Source organism: Salvelinus namaycush, chromosome 24, assembly GCF_016432855.1.
Source record: "Salvelinus namaycush isolate Seneca chromosome 24, SaNama_1.0, whole genome shotgun sequence".
Lineage (NCBI taxonomy): Eukaryota > Metazoa > Chordata > Actinopteri > Salmoniformes > Salmonidae > Salvelinus > Salvelinus namaycush.
This window is the reverse complement of record NC_052330.1, coordinates 21907857-21925195: the sequence shown is the minus strand read 5'-3', so window position 1 is coordinate 21925195 and position 17339 is coordinate 21907857. Positions and strand designations below refer to the sequence as shown.

At 47.0% G+C, this 17339-nt stretch overlaps 1 protein-coding gene across 1 annotated transcript in view; it reads right to left on the bottom strand.

Annotated features, from left to right (window-relative positions):
• The window catches only part of LOC120019331 (wiskott-Aldrich syndrome protein family member 1-like), a 35035-nt gene that overhangs the window by 13182 nt on the left and 4514 nt on the right, over window positions 1–17339 (bottom strand). The window contains exons 3-4 of the mRNA XM_038962626.1: window positions 3963–4019; window positions 2393–2559 (exon numbers count right to left, since the gene is read on the bottom strand). Of these exons, the coding sequence (XP_038818554.1) occupies window positions 2393–2559; window positions 3963–4019 (224 nt within the window). The remainder of the gene's footprint in view (window positions 1–2392; window positions 2560–3962; window positions 4020–17339) is intronic.

Below are 17339 nucleotides of genomic sequence, written 5' to 3'. Positions count from 1 at the left end.
AGACACGGCAGTTGGAACCAAAAATCTCCAATTTGGACTCATCAGACCAAAGGTCAGATGAGTCTAATGTCCATTGCTCGTGTTTCTTGGCCCAAGCAAGTCTGTTCTTCTTATTGGTGTCCTTTAGTAATGGTTTCTTTGCAACAATTCGACCATGAAGGCCTGATTCACGCAGTCTCCTCTGAACAGTTGATGTTGAGATGTGTCTGTTACTTGAACTCTGTGAAGCATTTATTTGGGCTGCCATTTCTGAGGCTGGTAACTCTAATGAACTTATCCTCTGCAGCAGAGGTAAATCTGGGTCTTGCTTTCCTGTGGTGGAGAGCCAGTTTCATCATAGCACTTGATGGTTTTTGCAACTGCACTTAAAGAAACTTTCAAAGTTCTTGACATTTTCCAGATTGACTGACCTTCATGTCTTAAAGTAATGATGGACTGTCCTTTCTCTTTGCATATTTCAGCTGTTCTTGCCTCAATATGGACTTGGTATTTTACCAAATAGGGCTATCTACTGTATACCACCCTTACCTTGTCACAACACAACTGATTGGCTCAAATGCATTAAGAAGGAAAGAAATTCCACAAATGAACAAGCCACACCTGTTAATTGAAATGCATATGCTACACATGGCAGGGTAGTGTTTGATATAGAGAAAGGGGAAGCGTTAGAGTGTTACACATGCCGTCCCTAGGAGGGGTGCGTCACTTGAGTGGGTTGAGTCACTGACGTGATCTTCCTGTCTGGGTTGGCGTCCCCCCTCGGGTTCGTGCCGTGGGGGAGATCTTTGTGGGCTATACTCAGCCTTGTCTCAGGCTAGTAAGTTGGTGGTTTGAAGATATCCCTCTAGTGGTGTGGGGGCTGTGCATTGGCAAAGTGGGCGGGGTTATATCATGCCTGGTTGGCCCTGTCCGGGGGTATCGTCGGACGGAGACACAGTGTCTCCCGATCCTTCCTGTCTCAGCTTCCAGTAATTATGCTGCAATAGTTTATGTGTCGGGGGGCTAAGGTCAGTCTGTTATATCTGGAGTATTTCTCCTGTCTCATCCAGGGTCTGTGTGAATTTAAGTATGCTCCCTCTAATTCTCTCTCTCTCTCTTTCTATTTTCTTTTCTCTCGGAGGACCTGAGCCCTAGGACCATGCCTCAGAACTACCTGGCCTGATGACTCCTTGCTGTCCCCAGTCCACCTGGTCGTGCTGCTGCTTCAGTTTCAACTGTTCTGCCTGCGGCTATGGAATCCTGACCTGTTCACTGGACGTGCTACATTGTCCCGGAACTGCTGTTTTTCCAACTCTCTCTCTCTACCGCACCTGCTGTCTCTAACTCTGAATGTTCGGCTATAAAAGCCAACTGACATTTACTCCTTAGGTGCTGACCTGTTGCAAACTCTACAACCACTGTGATTATTATTATTTGACCCTGTTGGTCATCTATGAACGTTTGAACATCTTGGCCATGTTCTGTTATAATGTTAATAGCCAGAAGAGAACTGGCCACCCCTCAGAGCCTGGTTCCTCTCTAGGTTTCTTCCTAGGTTCCTGCCTTTCTAGGGAGTTTTTCCTAGCCACCGTGCTTCTACATCTGCATTGCTTGCTGTTTGGGGTTTTAGGCTGGGTTTCTGTACAGGACTTTGTGACATCGGTTTTATAAATACATTTGATTGATTGATTGAGTGTTTGATATAGAGAAAGGGGAAGCATTAAAGTGTTACACACGTGCTAAAGGAACTCTATTACAAATGCCAAGTCACTCACCCATCATTGCACATTGTACCAAATGGTAGGTTGGACCTCACTTTATATGTGCAGAAATGTACATTTGTATGTGTTCATCTACACATTCCTTTTGGGTAAACTCCCTCTTTACCTCTGTAGTCTGGTCTCCTTCACCACCAGCAGTTACCATACCTGGTCTGCTAGGTGTTGCTACTTAAAGTCCCCAGGACATTCACAGTATTAGGCAAGACTGCCTTCTCTTCTTGTGCACCAGAGGCATGGAATAGTCTACAATCCATGCTTCATCTAGATATGTTAGTGCCACTGATTGAATTTAAAATATTGATGGGAGACTCTGTTACAGAGGAGTGTAAATGCTTTTTTTAGGCTGGATCATGTTGTTGTCTTGTTGTATGTTTTAATTCTGTAATGTATTGATTCTTACTGTCTTCTTAGCCGGGTCTCCCTTGAAAAAGAGACTCTGGGTCTCAATGGGCTTTTCCTGGTTAAATAAAGGTTAAATAAAATTTAAAAAAATAAGGGAGACAGTGAATTGGGACGTGACACAAATTCTCGATATAGAGTAACATTGGGGTTTAATAGCATTCCCCAATGCTCCATATACAGAGAAACAAGGACGCGCGCGCACACGTGCACACACACACACTCACCCAGACCTGTCGTGGTAGGGAGCGGAGCCATTAGCCTCTCTGTGTTTCAGGGCCTCTTCAGGGACGTCCTCAGCTAGCTCCGCCCCGAGCGCCAGTTTCTGCCACTCCTTCTTCCGGTCGTGAGGCGCCCGCGGGATCTTCTCAGTCTCCAGAGTACGGTCGTTTCCCCTAACCTGGAGAACGAGGGGATAGAGGGAGGAAGGTGGGAGGAGAGGGGGGAGGAGAGAGAGGAGAAGGAGGGGGTTGGAGGAGCGAAGAGAGGAAAGAGGCAAGAGAGAGAGACAGACAAAGAGAGAGAGACTAGAGTCTTCATCTGTACAGAACTATCATACAAACACAGCACTTCATTGAAGGTCCCTTCACACACATTTAACCAGTCATGACTGCTTTGATCACAAGTAGAGGGAAGAGCTATCTTTATATTTAACATTTAAAGAGAGACAGAGAGCGGAACTGAGTGCAAAGACAGGAGGCAACAGAGAGAAGAAAGATTTAATAGAGAGTCAACAGTTGGTACACTCCTGTCTTCACATTGATTGGATCGGGACTAACAAAGTGTGGTGCACACACACACACACACACACACACACACACACACACACACACACACACACACACACACACACACACACACACACACACACACACACACACACACACACACACCTTAAACCTAAAATAGCCTTTTTCTTTGTGGGGACCCACTCCTGAGTGGCGCAGCGGTCTAAGGCACTGCATCTCAGTGCTAGAGGCATCACTACAGACCCTGGTTAGATTCCAGGCTGTATCACAACCGCACAATTGGCCCAGGTTTTGCCGGGGTAGGCTGTCATTGTAAATAAGAATTTGTTCTTAACTGACTTGCCTAGTTAAATCAAATTAAAAAATAAAGGAATGTCCCCACTTGTCTGAATGTTTCTTGTTTTACTGTCCTTGTGAGGACTTCTGGTCCCCACAAGGACTTCTGGTCCCCACAAGGATAGTAAAACAAAAAAACAAACACAATCCCATAAAGCCTCATAAGCAAAACTTATCTCTGCTCTTGGTTTTGCACAGTAGCTGTTGTCATAGTGACTCTCTCATTTTCATTGGATACTAAGCCATATGGAATATTTACATAGACACAGAGTAGGATGCTCAGTCTACACATATATAAAACGGGACACACAGAAGGTGGCACACAAGATAGAACAAGTGTAAGGCAGAACTTAGTGTAGGTGAGGAATACCACACTGCCATGTGAAGTCTGGGAACAAGGAAAGCTGTAGCTGACATTTTAGTTGAATGAGCTGGACATTACAAGGCATGTTACATGTATAGTACTAGAGAAAACATGGTGTCTACTATACACCAAAATTAAAAGAAAGATCATGTCCAAATAATAGTAGAACGAATTGAACTGTACTTTACTAATTAAATAATTTTTGCCAAAATACACAACAGAATTCTTAGTTCCCATACCTACAGCAGTGGGAACGTGACATTAGGTCTTCATAATGCATTATAACATGTCTAAATATTGTCCTAGGGACTATGAGCTGTAAAAAGATACATGGTTTGTAATGAGATCACATACCTGTCCTGGGAGGTCTAAGTACCTATAGACCTGATCATACATGTGGGGGTCCTGCAACTACAAGAACAAAACGACAAGAGAAGCACCAGAGGGAACAAGTTAACACCACACAGAGCACTAGAACGCAACACCGCTGGCTGCTGACAGCGGCAAAAACAGGACAGCAGCAGCAGAGCAGTGAATCAGATGAGGAAGCAAAACTCTCTTAAACACAAAATGACATGACACAGCTGGACTGACAGTAGTCACACACAGCGGCAGAGCGCAAATCATACAATTTAACATAGTGCATGCGCCACTTACAAACCAAATAAACAGTGGACTGGAGCGCACACACGCGCACAGCTCCAAACAAACACTCACTCAAAGACAACAGAGCTGTTCAGACATACAAAGACAAAGAAATCGTCATAAAAGAAAAGAGCTTATTTGAACACACAAAAAAGCACAAAGCACGCCACTCACAACACAGTGCAGTCGGACAAGAACACACAGTAACAAAACATGACAGAGTGTTTGGCACAACACGGTTAGCGCCAGAAGGAAGCACAAAGCAAGTGTCAAAAGGACAAGAGGGAGTCATCATTCACAGTCCATCTAAAACAAAACCACCTGGCTAGCTTACAGGCAACATCCAAGACAGAAAAATACAGTTGGTGTTCCTAGACTGTTGCTATGCAGCAGAAATCTCAGCAATTTGGTCAAACACTTTCGTTAAGAGGCAGCAAAGCATCGGCCTCAAATAATTATGCTAGGTAGGCTAATTTATTGTTATACAATCTTAATGTAACACCTAGCTTAAACATCTTACACACGAGCACAATGACAAACTTATGTAGCCCTGAGACATTAAAACGCATTGAAAAAGAATAACAGCTGTTGTGAGATAGTTGTTAGATAAACGTGCAGTAAAATATCTGGAGCTGTGAGACTTAGCAGCTGTAGGTCTGACTGTATGTGACCACATACTGTTATAGAGGTCGACCGATTATGATTTTTCAACGCCGATACCGATACCGATTATTGGAGGACCAAAAAAAGCCGATACCAATTAATCGGCCAATTTTTAAAATTTATTTGTAATAATGACAATTACAACAATACTGAATGAACACTTATTTTAACTTAATATAATACATCAATAAAATCAATTTAGCCTCAAATAAATAGAAAAACATGTTCAATTTGGTTAAATAATGCAAAAACAAAGTGTTGGAGAACAAAGTAAAAGTGCAATATGTGCCATGTAAGAAAGCTAACGTTTAAGTTCCTTGCTCAGAACATGAGAACATATGAAAGCTGGTGGTTCCTTTTAACATGAGTCTTCAATATTCCCAGGTAAGAAGTTTTAGGTTGTAGTTATTATAGGAATTTTAGGACTATTTCTCTCTATACCATTTGTATTTCATTAACCTTTGACTATTGGATGTTCTTATAGGCACTTTGGTATTGCCAGTGTAACAGTATAGCTTCCGTCCCTCTCCTCGCTCCTACCTGGGCTCGAACCAGGAACACATCGACAACAGCCACCCTCGAAGCAGCGTTACCCATGCAGAGCAAGGGGAACAACCACTCCGAGTCTCAGAGCGAGTGAGGTTTGAAACGCTATTAGCGCGCACCCCGCTAACTAACTAGCCATTTCACATCGGTTACACCGGCCTAATCTCGGGAGTTGATAGGCTTGAAGTCATAAACAGTGCAATGCTTGAAGCACAACGAAGAGCTTCTGGCAAAATGCAGGAAAGTGCTGTTTGAATGAATGCTTACGAGCCTGCTGCTGCCTACCACCGCTCAGTCAGACTGCTCTATCAAATCATAGACTTAGTTATAACATAATAACACACAGAAATACGAGCCTTAGGTCATTAATATGGTCGAATCCGGAAACTATCATCTCGAAAACAAGACGTTTATTCTTTCAGTGAAATACGGAACCTAACGGGTGGCATCCATTTATCTAACGGGTGGCATCCATAAGTCTAAATATTCCTGTTACATTGCACAACCTTCAATGTTATGTCATAATTACGTAAAATTCTGGCAAATTAGGCGGCCCAAACTGTTGCATATACACTGATTCTGCGTGCAAAGAACGCAAGAGAAGTGACACAATTTCACCTGCTTTCTTTTAGCTAAATATGCAGGTTTAAAAATATATACTTCTGTGTATTGATTTTAAGAAAGGCATTGATGTTTATGGTTAGGTACACATTGGAGCAACGATACGCACCGCATCGATTATATGCAACGCAGGAGCCGCTAGATAAATTAGTAATATCATCAACCATGTGTAGTTAACTAGTGATTATGATTGATTGATTGTTTTTTATAAGATACGTTTAATGCTAACTAGCAACTTACCTTGGCTTACTGCATTCGCGTAACAGGCAGGCTCCTCGTGGAGTGCAATGTAATCAGATGGTTAGAGTGTTGGACTAGTTAACTGTAAGATTGAATCCCCCGAGCTGACAAGGTAAAAATCTGACATTCTGCCCCTGAACGAGGCAGTTAACCCACCGTTCTTAGGCCGTCATTGAAAATAAGAATGTGTTCTTAACTGACTTGCCTAGTTAAATAAAGATTAAATAAAGGTGTAAAAAAAATAAAAAAAATAACGATTTCCGATTGTTATGAAAACTTGAAATTGGCCCTAATTCTCCTCTCAACCTATTCCCTACTACATAACCCTACATAACCCCCATTCAGAGACATGTCAAAACATACATAACCCTCTCCCAAGTCTAAACCAACATCAAGCCAATCAAGTGAAAAAGATTGTTTGATCGATTGTTTGGTCGATTGTTTGATCAATCAACATTCCTGTTAGTATAGCTCTAATCTAACTCATGTAGATAACATGTGTTGTGTTGTTAGTTTGTGTGTCACGATCGTCAAAGGGACTGAGAGAGGACCAAGGCGCAGCGCGTGGAAAGTACATCTTTTTTATTTAAAGAAGGAACAAACAAAACAAAACAACAAACAGACGACCGTGAAGCTATAAATACAAAATGGTGCTGACACTGACCATTACACACTGACATAGACAATTCCCCACAAACAGCTAAAGCCTATGGTTGCCTTAAATATGGCTCCCAATCAGAGACAACAATAACCAGCTGTCTCTAATTGAGACCCAATTCAGGCAACCATAGACTTTCCTAGATACCTACACTCAACCATAGACACAGCTAGACTACTATACTAAACATAAACCCAACTACTCTAATAAACCCCCTAAACCTTACAACCACCCTAGACACTACAAAAAACACATACATTCCCCATGTCACACCCTGACCTAACTAAAATAATTAAGAAAACAAAGAATACTAAGGCCAGGGCGTGACATAACCCCCCCGTTAAGGTGCGAACTCCGGGCGCACCAGCACATAGTCTAGGGGAGGGTCTGGGTGGGCGTCCCTCCACGGCGGCGGCTCCGGCACTGGTCGTGGTCCCCACCCCACCATAGTCACTACCCGCTTACGTAGCCTCCTCCAAATGGCCACCCTCCACATTAACCCCACTGGATTAAGGGGCAGCACCGGACTAAGGGGCAGCACCGGACTAAGGGGCAGCACCGGACTAAGGGGCAGCACCGGACTAAGGGGCAGCACCAGGATAAGGGGCAGCACCAGGATAAGGGGCAGCACCAGGATAAGGGGCAGCACCAGGATAAGGGGCAGCACCAGGATAAGGGGCAGCTCCGGACTGAGGGACGGCAGCTCCGGACTGAGGGACGGATCCTGGCTGGATGACTGCTCTGGCGGATCTTGGCTGGACGGCTCTGGCGGATCCTGGCTGGACGGCTCATGGCTGGCTGACGGATCTGGCTGCTCATGGCTGGCTGACGGATCTGGCTGCTCATGGCTGGCTGACGGATCTGGCTGCTCATGGCTGGCTGACGGATCTGGCTGCTCATGGCTGGCTGACGGATCTGGCTGCTCATGGCTGGCTGACGGATCTGGCTGCTCATGGCTGGCTGACGGATCTGGACGCTCATGGCTGGCTGACGGATCTGGACGCTCATGGCTGGCTGGCGGCTCTGGACGCTCATGGCTGGCTGGCGGCTCTGGACGCTCATGGCTGGCTGGCGGCTCTGGCAGATCCTGTCTGGTTGGCGGCTCTGGCAGATCCTGTCTGGTTGGCGGCTCTGGCAGATCCTGTCTGGTTGGCGGCTCTGGCAGATCCTGTCTGGTTGGCGGCTCTGGCAGATCCTGTCTGGTTGGCGGCTCTGGCAGATCCTGTCTGGTTGGCGGCTCTGGCAGATCCTGACTGACGAATGGCTCTAGCGGCTCCTGACTGACTAACGGCTCTGACGGCTCGGGACAGACGGGCGGCTCTAATGGCTCGGGACAGACGGATGGCTCAGACGGCACTGGGCAGACGGATGGCTCAGATGGCGCTGGGGAGACGGATGGCTCAGATGGCGCTGGGGAGACGGATGGCTCAGATGGCGCTGGGGAGACGGATGGCTCAGATGGCGCTGGGGAGACGGATGGCTCAGATGGCACTGGGCAGACGGATGGCTCTGGCCGGAATAGGCGCACTGTAGGCCTGGTGCGTGGTGCCGGAACTGGAGGCACCGGGCTAAGGACACGCACCTTCAGGCTAGTGCGGGGAGAAGGAACAGGGCATACTGTACCCTGGGGACGCACATTAGGCCTAGTGCGTGGTGCCGGAACTGGTGGTACCGGGCTGGGGACACGCATCTCAGGGCTAATGCGGGGAGCAGCAACAGGATGCACAGGACTCTGGAGACGCACAGGAGGCTTGGTGCGTGGTGCCGGAATTGGTGGTACCGGGCTGGAGACACGCACCATAGGACGAGTGCGTGGAGGAGGAACAGGGCTCTGGAGACACACTGGAAGCCTGGTGCGTGGTGTAGGCACTGGTGGAACTGGACTGGGGCGGGGAGGTGGTGCCGGAAATACCGGACCGTGCAGGCGTACTGGTTCCCTTGAACACCGAGCCTGCCCAACCTTACCTGGTTGAATGCTCCCCGTCGCCCGACCAGTGCGGGGAGGTGGAATAACCCGCACCGGGCTATGTAGGCGAACCGGGGACACCATGCGTAAGGCTGGTGCCATGTATGCCGGCCCGAGGAGACGCACTGGAGACCAGACGCGTTGAGCCGGCATCATGGCACCTGGCTCAATGCCCAATCTAGCCCTACCAGTGCGGGGAGGTGGAATAACCCACACCGGGCTATGAACACGTACAGGAGACACCATGCGCTCTACTGCGTAACACGGTGTTCGCCCGTACTCCCGCTCTCCACGGTTAGCCTGTGAAGTGGGCGCAGGTCTCCTACCTGCCCTCGGCCCACTACCTCTAAGCCCCCCCCCAATACATTTTTTGGGCTGACTCACAGGCTTCCTACCGCGTCGTCGTGCTGCCTCCATTCGCCGGTATCCCTCCTCACACTGCGCCAGAGAATCCCAGGCTGGCTCCGGCACTCGCCCTGGGTCGATCGCCCACCTGTCGATCTCCTCCCACGTAGTGTAGTCCATATTATGCTCCCATTTCCATTCCTCCTTGCGCTGCTCCTGTTGCCGCTTTTCACGCTGCTTGATCCCGCATTGGTGGGGAATTCTGTCACGATCGTCAAAGGGACTGAGAGAGGACCAAGGCGCAGCGCGTGGAAAGTACATCTTCTTTTTTATTTAAAGAAGGAACAAACAAAACAAAACAACAAACAGACGACCGTGAAGCTATAAATACAAAATGGTGCTGACACTGACCATTACACACTGACATAGACAATTCCCCACAAACAGCTAAAGCCTATGGTTGCCTTAAATATGGCTCCCAATCAGAGACAACAATAACCAGCTGTCTCTAATTGAGACCCAATTCAGGCAACCATAGACTTTCCTAGATACCTACACTCAACCATAGACACAGCTAGACTACTATACTAAACATAAACCCAACTACTCTAATAAACCCCCTAAACCTTACAACCACCCTAGACACTACAAAAAACACATACATTCCCCATGTCACACCCTGACCTAACTAAAATAATTAAGAAAACAAAGAATACTAAGGCCAGGGCGTGACATTGTGACATGACGTGGCTCTTTCTGGGTGTAGATCGTGGCTTCCCCCTCCCTCACTCTCTCCTACACCCAGGTTATGTTATGTCAGGCCATAAATTCCTGGCGGAGACTCTCTCCCCCTGGTCATGCAGAGAGAGAGATCACAGAGTGAACAAGGGATTTCACTTGGCCAAACTCCTAAATCCCCAAAATGGGAGTGTTAAACAATATGTCCACCTTTGAGAGTGTGGGAATGGTACGTGGACACTTAAGGGACAGTTATGTTGAGTGTGTTTCATTTGGTGGTCTCATCATGGACAGGAAACACACATAACGGTATCTCTGAATGTGTACATTTCTCAGTTATGGGGTTTGCATCTAATTCTTGTATAAAATGAATGAGTAAAGATGAAACTATTTGTGAAATGATGTAATGTGATGTTAACCTTTTTAATGTGAGAGAATTGAATTCCCTGTAAAGTTTCACTAGTTAGCGGCCACGCCCCCGTGAGCACAGACATGATCTGGCGTCATGGAACCGCCCTTTTCTATTGTTACGAATAAAAAACCCTCCTGAGGAAATCCTCTTCAGACCACTCATACCTCGGTGTAAGCTGAGGTGGCACAGGTTTGACTACCAGAACTAGAAAACTATGCAACGTGGAGCATTGGCTACACGGCTGGAAATTGTTAAACTCTGAGACTATCGATCCCTAAAAAATAAGAGCAAATCTTAGATACTAATTACAAGTCTGCAGCTAGAAATTATGTAAACCTGGTATGCAAATACCGACAACCGCCGAAACATCTACTCTAAGAACAATGGACGCGTGACGTATCCATACAACAAACAGTATCAGGAGTAGCCGATAGAGCCACCACCATGAGTAACCAGAGACTCTCTGATGAACTGACTCTCCCGCAGACGGACCGACGATTCCAACAGAGAAGACAACGACATATGGGAGTAAATATATTGATTGCAATTATTCCCAAATTAGCGAGCATACATGTGCAAAGGATTAGCATTTCAATGAATATAATTATCCACTGTGTAGTGATTCATTTTGTCTTTCCCGCTCTTTCTCAGTCCACACCCCCTTCCCTTTGTCCACCAAGCCGTCATATCGGCTTGGTTAGTAACCAATATCTACTGTTTATGCATTTCTGTGATTATTTAGTTAGTTAGTAAATAAATGATTAAGCCAATTGGTATATGGATGATTCATAGTTTAGGCTGGGTTCATGCAGATAACTATCAATTTACAACATTTGGAATGAGACTGATGTGAGGTAAAGAATCATTAATTAATTAGAAGACTAATTGATCAGATATTAAAATATCTGAAGAGTTATATTCGGAAAATTATAACTTGTAATCTGAAGATTTTCCGTGGTGCACCGACTTCCTAGTTAATTCAATTTACATGATTAGTTTAATCACGTAATAATATTTACAGATAATTGATTTGATAAATAACAGTCTTCACCTTAATGATGCCAAAGACACAACATTTGTTTCCGTGACACATGCTCAGGTGATCAGGCGGGTGTGTGACAGGACGGTGGGTAGTGATTTGAAGAGACGTGGATTGGGCGGTTGTCAGCCTGTGTTTGTGTTTGGCTACCTGTAGTTGACCCCGCCCCCAACCCGTCCCTGTGGTGCCCAGGGAAGTCAGTGGTCACACAGCAGAGTGAAGGGAGCATCATGAATCCTAACAGTAATGCATATTGATTAGCCACGATTAATCACAGGCCATTACGCTGAGGAAGCACGGGTGGAGAGAAGCATACACACACACACACACACACACACACACACACACACACACACACACACACACACACACACACACACACACACACACACACACACACACACACACACACACACACACACACACACACGCACACCAGAGAAGATGGAATGGACCCGAAGGTTTATTGTACTCGCGAGCCTTTCCTTAATCAGTTAAAATGGTTATGAGTGATGAGTGTGTGGGTCGCTGTGTGTGTGTGTTCGTGTTTGAGTGTGTGTGTGGGATCATGTTTGAGTGTTCGTGTTTGAGTGTGTGTGTGGGTTCTGCATGTGTAATTACTGTTATAAATGTGGCTAATTTCAGGACCCTGTATGACTAACCCATGCAGTCATCCTACATCTGAATGTGCCAGCGGCACACAGGAGTGTGTCTTGCTGTGCAAGCACAGGCTGTGTGTGTGTGTGTATACAGTGTGTGTGTGTGTGTGTGTGTATACAGTGTGTGTGTGTGTGTGTGTATACAGTGTGTGTGTGTGTGTGTGTATACAGTGTGCGTGTGTGTGTATACAGTGTGCGTGTGTGTGTATACAGTGTGTGTGTGTGTGTGTGTGTATACACTGTGTGTGTGTGTGTGTATACAGTGTGTGTGTGTGTGTGTGTGTATACAGTGTGCGTGTGTGTGTATACAGTGTGTTTGTGTGTGTGTATACACTGCGTGTGTGTGTGTGTATACAGTGTGTGTGTGTGTGTGTGTATACAGTGTGTGTGTGTGTGTGTGTGTGACAGACTCAGCGTAATGCCACCGCCACTGCTGTCTCTACTCCCCCATGCAGGTCCTAACCCAGCCTGGGAGTCTGGGGGTGGGAGGGAAGGAGCTGGTACAGTTACCTAACTATCATTTGGTCATTATCATGGAGATTGTATACTAATCAGGGGTGAAAGTAGAATGAATTTATTCCAATACAGGACCTTCTATGTCATTTGATGGCCTAATCATAGAACTACATATAGAATCCCTACTAATTCAATAGGATCTCTGTGAGTCTTAAAGATTTGTCATTTAACTTTTAAAATGTATTACCTTTTACTGTAGCATCAACTCAACCAGTCATGATGTCTTCATCTGATTGTCAAACAATCACTTCAAAGGTCTCCTTTACTAGGCCCCCCACACATGTTCATCCACTGGCAACATATTACCAACCTCTAAACAGTGGTGAATGGAAAGAGACATCTTCTACACAACACACCAAAACGTCTAATGACATTTGGCGATTGTCATTAGGACAGAATGTATGCGTCCACTGCTGTCCGCGTGTCTCTGTTTCGGCAACTCATCTCTGCCTTGGCAAAATGTCAGTGTTCTCGCCGAACCACATCGTATTTTGGAGCGTAGGCTTTACCACCGGGTTTCATGTCCATTCTCTCTTTTCCATGCCTCTGACATGCAGTTTTCTTGATATTTTGTTTTCATTATTGTGATAGGCTCATGTTTTACCGGTATGGCGTACCCCCACTATTTATTTTGCCGGGATGCCGTACCGGACCACCTTACTTTCACCCCTAATTCGAATTACCAAGTACATAGTAGACGGTAAAAGAATGAGAAACTAAAGTACTGAACCTCTTACATGTGAAGTACAGGGAGTAAAGTACAGGGAGAAATATCAGACCACAACCATCCTGGTAGTTAGTGGAAACCCAAAGACACTGAGGGGAGGGGGTCTGTGTTAGTGGGCAGCATGTGGAGGGAGGGGGTCTGTGTTAGTGGGCAGCATGTGGAGGGAGGGGGTCTGTGTTAGTGGGCAGCATGTGGAGGGAGGGGGTCTGTGTTAGTGGGCAGCATGTGGAGGGAGGGGGTCTGTGTTAGTGGGCAGCATGTGGAGGGAGGGGGTCTGTGTTAGTGGGCAGCAGGTGGAGGGAGGGGGTCTGTGTTAGTGGGCAGCATGTGGAGGGAGGGGGTCTGTGTTAGTGGGCAGCATGTGGAGGGAGGGGGTCTGTGTTAGTGGGCAGCATGTGGAGGGAGGGGGTCTGTGTTAGTGGGCAGCATGTGGAGGGAGGGGGTCTGTGTTAGTGGGCAGCAGGTGGAGGGAGGGGGTCTGTGTTAGTGGGCAGCATGTGGAGGGAGGGGGTCTGTGTTAGTGGGCAGCATGTGGAGGGAGGGGGTCTGTGTTAGTGGGCAGCATGTGGAGGGAGGGGGTCTGTGTTAGTGGGCAGCATGTGGAGGGAGGGGGTCTGTTTTAGTGGGCAGCAGGTGGAGGGAGGGGGTCTGTGTTAGTGGGCAGCATGTGGAGGGAGGGGGTCTGTGTTAGTGGGCAGCATGTGGAGGGAGGGGGTCTGTGTTGGTGGGCAGCAGGTGGAGGGAGGGTGGCATACTAACCCAGGAGGTTACAATCACTGTGAAATAAGCAGAATCCCACTAGCAGCCAGCCAGCGATTGTCTCAGAAGTGTTTTGTAGTTAGGGAGGTGATTAGCAAGGGTTTCCAGGTAAGTAGTAGGTAGGTACGTAGGAGGGGTTAGCAGCAGAGTTAGTGGGGGCCGGTCCAATGCTTTGAGGCAGGGCAAATGCCTCAAGGGGTGTTAGGTAGGGGGGCAGCAGGCTAACCTGAGGGTCCCATGACAGGGTCTGGGGGGTCAGCCTTACCTCTGGGGGGCGGGGGGGGGGGGGGGGGGGGGGGGGGGGGGGGGGGGGGGGGGGGGGGGGGGGGGGGGGGGGGGGGGGGGGGGGGGGGGGGGGGGGGGGGGGGGGGGGGGGGGGGAACGGCTGAAATCTGAACAGATATCAACCAGCTCCTGGCATCCAGAAGGTTCCCTTACCCTCTCTCTCCCAGTAATCTTTTCTCACATACAGTGAGAGTGATAGGCGATACTATAGACAGTGATAGGCCTAAATAGCACAGAGACCTTATAGCCCTGCCGTCGATTAGCACTCTGTCCCGTCACCTCTCGCACAATGTTCCTCTGCCCAGCTCTGATCACAGCAGGGGCCGTGGCAAGGCAGCATACAGGTGCTCAGATGGCAGCACTTCCCACGTTGTGTCGGCACGGCTCCTAGGCCACAATAACACTGGCTGGTCTGACAGTAGTAGCAGACTGGCAGGTTCCTGGAACACCTCAGACCTGGGTTGACCCAGCTGTCCAGTAATACTGCATCAAGCGGAATGGGGGAACATCAGGACCCAAGGGTCATGGACTGATGCAGCAGTGCTCAAAGCTAAAACACTTTTGTCTATGTATTTTGGTATGTTTGAAAATAACACAATGGTACTTAGAATGGATAGGATAAGTTGAGACATTTGGTAGGTTAAGTAAGAAACATACTGTAGCCTAAGGTCCAAACAGAATATGGAAAGTTGCCCACTGACCAATGCTGAAGTAAACAGTGATACGCAGCGTTTTGGCCTTTTAACATGAACGGGATCAGTCGAGGAAAATCCATTAAGAAACATACATTGTCCCCACTTTGAAATCTTCCACTAATTATTCACAGAGTAGTTGTGTCAACACCAGTGGTGAATATGTTTAATGAACATGTCACACCTGATCTGTTTCACCTGTCTTTGTGCTTGTCTCCATTCCCCTCCAGGTGTTGCCCATCTTCCCCATTATCCCCTGTGTATTTATACCTGTGTTCTCTGTTTGTCTGTTGCCAGTTCGTTTTGTTTGTAGAACCTACCATCGTTTTGTTTCCCTGTTCCTTGAGCCTGTTTTCTAGTTTCCCGGTTCTGACCGTTCTGCCTGACCTGACCCTGAGCCTGCCTGTCGTCCTGTACCTTTGCCCCACTACTCTGAATTACCGACCTCTGCCTGACCTGACCCTGAGCCTGCCTGCTGTTCCGGTGCCTTACACCATCTCTGTATTATTGACCTCTGCCTGACCTGACCTGTCGTTTACTTGCCACTGTTTAAAGAATAAGCTTTAGTTTCTTCAGCAATGTCTGCACCTGGGCCATGCCTTAAAACGAGATAGAACAGAGTAGTTGTGCCAACACCAGTGGTGAATATGTCTAATGAACAAACAGACTGGGAGAGTATCTGCTGCATGAACAGAAACCCCAACATCATAAATAATGAAGGTCCTGGTCCATCTTCAATAATAGAAGCAGTATGATGCTCAACCTCTGACAGCGCGTGCGCACGCACACACACACACACACACACACACACACACACACACACACACACACACACACACACACACACACACACACACACACACACACACACACACACACACACACACACACACACAGTACGATGCTCAGAGTCTCAGAGTGTTTAGCTGTACTTGTTCCTCTGTGGGGAAACTTCATTATATCCCTTGTAGTCTCCTTTACTGTTCACACACAAGTGAAGCGGCAACCCTCCTCCCAACACACACACACAATCACACACAAGTGCAGACACATACATACTTAAGAATGCACGCATATACACACGAGTGAAACCCCCCACCCCCTTGCGCTCTGAGGACAGAAGTGCTGTGTAAGCCAGCATAGCTCTTATGAAGGCAAAACACCTTGGCGTGAAACAGACCCTGAGCCTGGCTCTGTTCCGCTCATCGCCCCTCATCCAGCTGATTCAATAGAGACATAAGACAATATGGTTCCTCTGCTGCAGCACAAAAGATGAAGAGGAGACAAAGATGGATTCAGTTGATCTTTTTAGGCCAATATTCTGTCCAACTGCAATACAAAACATTCTCTCTTTAGCCAATACACTTCTCACACATCATTGAGAAATGTTGGCTCACTGTGTGTGTGTGTGTATGCTTCGCTATTCTGATTTAAAGCTCTTCTCTAGATGAAAGTAGAAGGAGCTGTGAGTTTTGACCTTGAGAGAATAGACGTCAGGCTGCTGCAGTACTGTTGTGAACAACTCTTCCCTGCTGCTGAGCTTATCAGGGGATCGCCCTGAGCCAAGCTACAATAAAAGCAGAGAGGGAGAACAACCTGGTCTCTCCATTTAGGATGATATGTTACATTTCGTATGGTATGCATTAATTTGTCGGTGTCCATCCCCTATTTCGTATGATATGTTACGAATTACAATTGGTATTATATGTTACGAATTAGCTAAACTTACAATATGTTACGAATTATCAAAACTGACAATATGTTACGAATTAGCAAAACTTACATTATGTTACGAATTTGCTAAACATATATGTTACGAATTCTAGCTAGGTGGCTAGCATTAGCTGGCTGGCTAACGTTAGCTAGGTTAAGGGTTAGGGGTTAGGGCTAAGTTAAGGAGTTAGGTTAAAGGGTTAGGGAAAGGTTAGCTAAAAGAGTTAAGGTTAGGGGAAGGGTTAGCTAACATGCTCGCAACCTTTGGGTTGCCAGATGTTCGCATTATACGCCCACCCATCCACCCTGACCAACCACCACACTTTTGTTTTTGCCTTAAGTAACCATCTATCTTATGTAACCATACCAAACATAACATATCATATAATTTGAGTGTCCCGGATTTACATCTATGTTACATCTAGTCTATGAGGCCAGGCTGGGGAGAAGGGAGGGCCAGAGCTCCAATCACACTAGGGGTAGGGGAGAGCGAGCGAGCGAGAAAGA